Genomic DNA, 4,657 nt, shown 5'->3' with positions numbered 1-4,657 from the left:
CTAGCAAGGAGATCGGGCTGAAACTATAGCTACAAGCTATCCAAGGATGGTACTATAGAATGTCACCTCAAGGTAGGCCTAGTGGCGTCATCTCTTGGTTAGGCCGGAAACTTATCAATCCACCCTCGTAGATAGTTCTGTTTTGAAAAATAAATTAATTGCTTTAACGTCAGCATTTTCTAAACATACATATCGATAGACGCACAAAAATTGTTGGAATTATACATTTTGCCTAAAAAGTAATTTGATTTTCCATTCTGCTGATAGAATACTGACATTTCATAAATTAAAATTATCAAATTTTGCAAAAATAATTTTACATGTATGTAGAATGAGAACTGTATTCAATTTTTTTTTCACTTACCCGTTGAATGGGTTGCCTTTAGGTAGATAGATCTCCTGAAATACAAAAAAAAAATAGTTTAAGATCTTATTTTAATTCTCCAGACACCAGCTATTTGTTTTCAAAGCCATAAAGAAAGACTTCACCAAATGTAATTTCTAAGCGTGCTTTATCGTAATAATTAAGAAAATTTAAAATTATAGCAAATGTATAACAAGTGCTCCGTTCGTAACCTTGCAATTTCATATCTATCCTTACCATTGCGAAATTTTGACTTTTGTGGTTATCGTTATTCTTCGAGGTGAAAGTCGCAAAAATGATCACAAAATTATTTTCTTTTGTTTTTAATAGACCAAATTAGTTAAATTCTAACACCCCATACATTTCACAATAGAGTTACATGTTTAATTTTAGAAAAATTAGAAGTCTTGGGGTCATCATCATCATAAAGCGGTCAATCTTAAGACTAGTTGGACACGCACCTCCACTTTTTCCTATCTTACATCCTTAACTATTTGTGAACAGTATTCTAATCCAGGTCTAATCCAGGTCTACCTCCACTTCTCTTAACTCCTGTTTCTACTTCTAAGTATATTGTTAATACAAAATTTTATTTTCTGTTTTTATATTTTCATTATTTCTACTGTATCAGAAGTTAGAATTTTGCGAGAATCATACTTGTAATAACTCCTGCTCGTGGTCTTGCATTTGTTCAATTAATCTTGGTCAGGTGTATGTTTGGAGCGCGGCGTTGTACGGGAAACATGGACAGTGGGCACGGCGGAAAAGAAAATGTTAGAAGCCTTCCAGATGTGGTGTTATAGGTGAATAATGAGGATAACGTGGGTAGAAAAGGTTAGAAATGAAGAGGTATTAGATAGAATAGGAGAACAGAGGACTCTATGGAAGTCAATAAAAAATAGNGGCCTAGTGGCGTCATCTCTTGGTTAGGCCGGAAACTTATCAATCCACCCTCGTAGATAGTTCTGTTTTGAAAAATAAATTAATTGCTTTAACGTCAGCATTTTCTAAACATACATATCGATAGACGCACAAAAATTGTTGGAATTATACATTTTGCCTAAAAAGTAATTTGATTTTCCATTCTGCTGATAGAATACTGACATTTCATAAATTAAAATTATCAAATTTTGCAAAAATAATTTTACATGTATGTAGAATGAGAACTGTATTCAATTTTTTTTTCACTTACCCGTTGAATGGGTTGCCTTTAGGTAGATAGATCTCCTGAAATACAAAAAAAAAATAGTTTAAGATCTTATTTTAATTCTCCAGACACCAGCTATTTGTTTTCAAAGCCATAAAGAAAGACTTCACCAAATGTAATTTCTAAGCGTGCTTTATCGTAATAATTAAGAAAATTTAAAATTATAGCAAATGTATAACAAGTGCTCCGTTCGTAACCTTGCAATTTCATATCTATCCTTACCATTGCGAAATTTTGACTTTTGTGGTTATCGTTATTCTTCGAGGTGAAAGTCGCAAAAATGATCACAAAATTATTTTCTTTTGTTTTTAATAGACCAAATTAGTTAAATTCTAACACCCCATACATTTCACAATAGAGTTACATGTTTAATTTTAGAAAAATTAGAAGTCTTGGGGTCATCATCATCATAAAGCGGTCAATCTTAAGACTAGTTGGACACGCACCTCCACTTTTTCCTATCTTACATCCTTAACTATTTGTGAACAGTATTCTAATCCAGGTCTAATCCAGGTCTACCTCCACTTCTCTTAACTCCTGTTTCTACTTCTAAGTATATTGTTAATACAAAATTTTATTTTCTGTTTTTATATTTTCATTATTTCTACTGTATCAGAAGTTAGAATTTTGCGAGAATCATACTTGTAATAACTCCTGCTCGTGGTCTTGCATTTGTTCAATTAATCTTGGTCAGGTGTATGTTTGGAGCGCGGCGTTGTACGGGAAACATGGACAGTGGGCACGGCGGAAAAGAAAATGTTAGAAGCCTTCCAGATGTGGTGTTATAGGTGAATAATGAGGATAACGTGGGTAGAAAAGGTTAGAAATGAAGAGGTATTAGATAGAATAGGAGAACAGAGGACTCTATGGAAGTCAATAAAAAATAGGCGAGATAGGTTGGTAGGACACCTTCTGAGACATGAAGGTCTAGTCAGAGACATATTGGAGGCAGAAATAGGAGTTAGGAGGGGTAGAGGTAGACCTAGGTTAGATTACTGTTCGCAAATAGTTAAGGATGTGGGTTGTTCTAGTTTTAGAGACCGAGCGGCATGGGCTAGAGGTCTAGACCATTGCTTAGCATTCGGGAGGACGCCAGTTCGATTCCGGGTCCGTCTGCCTTGGTCCAAGTTTTTCTGTGGTTTCCTTGGATCACTTAGGCAAATTCTGAGGCAGTAATATTCCACAGATAATCTTTCACTCTCTTCTGTCTTCATTTCGTCCGTCTCATCTTTCTCACCCGAACCACCACCCGCCCATTCCCACGATTCCTGAAAGCAGGCTGAAGAGGGCCTTCCGCCCTACTTTCCGGCATAGTCCGGAGGGACAGCCCGCCCACCAGCATTAATGGCTGGTGGGAATGAAACACCCAAAAAGTTTAAAAAGGTCTAGTTTTAGGGAAATGCGATGTTTAGCTTAGGATAGGAAACAGTGGAAGTACGTGTCCAACCAGTCTTAGGACTGACGACCTTATGACGATGATGATGGTCGTTGTTATTAGTATTACTAAATATACAAAACCAAGACAAGCCAATACAAAACAAAAACCAAGACTATTTTTTCTAATCACACATTTCTATAAATACATATAACAAGTAATCATTTTTTTTTTAGGCAATATGATGACTCTTTCGTACAATTTTGGTCTGACTGCGGGTTCATTGATGGCATATTTCCTTGAATCAGGACTGAGTCCGGTAGAAGACCACCCCTGCGGACCAAATCCCCTTCATGTTAAACCAAATTACATCTTCAATGCCACAGCAAGCACAATCAGTCTGCTAATATCAACATTACCGTTATCAACAACCGTACCACTTACATCAACAATATCAACTGTAATTTCTCAAAACATATCGAGTGTTAATGGAACTCTTGATATGCGTTAGTTAATTACATATAAATGTAGATAGGTACTCAGTGCTGTTGCTAATTTTTAAATACAATGTACATACATACATACGTAAAATACCTAAATAGGTACTACCAGCCTGTGGTAAAAAATATAAAAATAATGAAATTATTATTGTCCACTATTATCGTATTGGCAAATTAATATTGGAAGTATAGTACATGGTCCCCACGAGAAGTGGGCTAATTGGATATATACCGTCTTTAGGAGGGGGGTTTTTTTATAGGGGTCGTAGTCCTGGACCTCATAAATATGGGACCTCGTTTCTATAAGTAAGATTATTTTTTTCTAATTTAAAAAAATTTAAATTATACCGAAAATTAAACACTGTATGACTAGTTAAATTAATAATAAAAATTAAAGGCTATATTTATAACTATAATTGTATACCTAGTTAATTATAATTGTCTAACGTAACCGTTTTAATAAGTAATAGCTTATTTTATAACAACCGAAGACAAGAAAACTGGCAATTAAATGATCATCGATAGAAAATAAACAGCCTTAATCTTAAGGGGGCCTCTCTTCAAATTTTAGACCTGGGCCCTGCTTCATATAAATATTTCGGGAGTTACAGTCTAAAAGCATCTCCTACAATTAGTTACTTACTATTCTTACTTTTTTCACACAGTATCTCCCGAAAATTGTTAAAGCTGACGTTGGATGGGGTTATAACTTAGGAGGGTACTGAGCAGCGTGGGGGGTCAGCCAAACCGCCACGAAAGAAATTTCTGAACAGTTTATGAAAAATTATTTAAAATGTCTTTACTTTTTATAAAATATAGATTTATATAAGTTAACACNAAATGAAGAGGTATTGGAAAGAATAGGAGAACAGAGGACTCTATGGAAGTCAATAAAAAATAGGCGAGATAGGTTGGTAGGACACCTTCTGAGACATGAAGGTCTAGTCAGAGACATATTGGAGGCAGAAATAGGAGTTAGGAGGGGTAGAGGTAGACCTAGGTTAGATTACTGTTCGCAAATAGTTAAGGATGTGGGTTGTTCTAGTTTTAGAGACCGAGCGGCATGGGCTAGAGGTCTAGACCATTGCTTAGCATTCGGGAGGACGCCAGTTCGATTCCGGGTCCGTCTGCCTTGGTCCAAGTTTTTCTGTGGTTTCCTTGGATCACTTAGGCAAATGCTGAGGCAGTAATATTCCACAGATAATCTTTCA

The 4,657-nt window shown here is 35.7% G+C and overlaps 1 protein-coding gene across 1 annotated transcript in view; it reads left to right on the top strand.

Moving 5' to 3' along the window:
- LOC108744624 (equilibrative nucleoside transporter 4) overlaps positions 1-4,277 on the top strand; it is a 31,344-nt gene extending 27,067 nt beyond the window's left edge. Inside the window, exons 8-9 of the mRNA XM_025974733.1 lie at positions 1,640-1,686; positions 3,183-4,277. Of these exons, the coding sequence (XP_025830518.1) occupies positions 1,640-1,686; positions 3,183-3,457 (322 nt within the window). The 3' untranslated portion in view covers positions 3,458-4,277. The remainder of the gene's footprint in view (positions 1-1,639; positions 1,687-3,182) is intronic.
- The last annotated feature ends 380 nt before the right edge of the window (positions 4,278-4,657 follow it).

Source organism: Agrilus planipennis, unplaced genomic scaffold (genome assembly GCF_000699045.2).
Source record: "Agrilus planipennis isolate EAB-ADULT unplaced genomic scaffold, Apla_2.0 scaffold16, whole genome shotgun sequence".
In the NCBI taxonomy this organism is placed as follows: domain Eukaryota; kingdom Metazoa; phylum Arthropoda; class Insecta; order Coleoptera; family Buprestidae; genus Agrilus; species Agrilus planipennis.
This window is presented reverse-complemented; position numbering and strand designations above follow the sequence as displayed.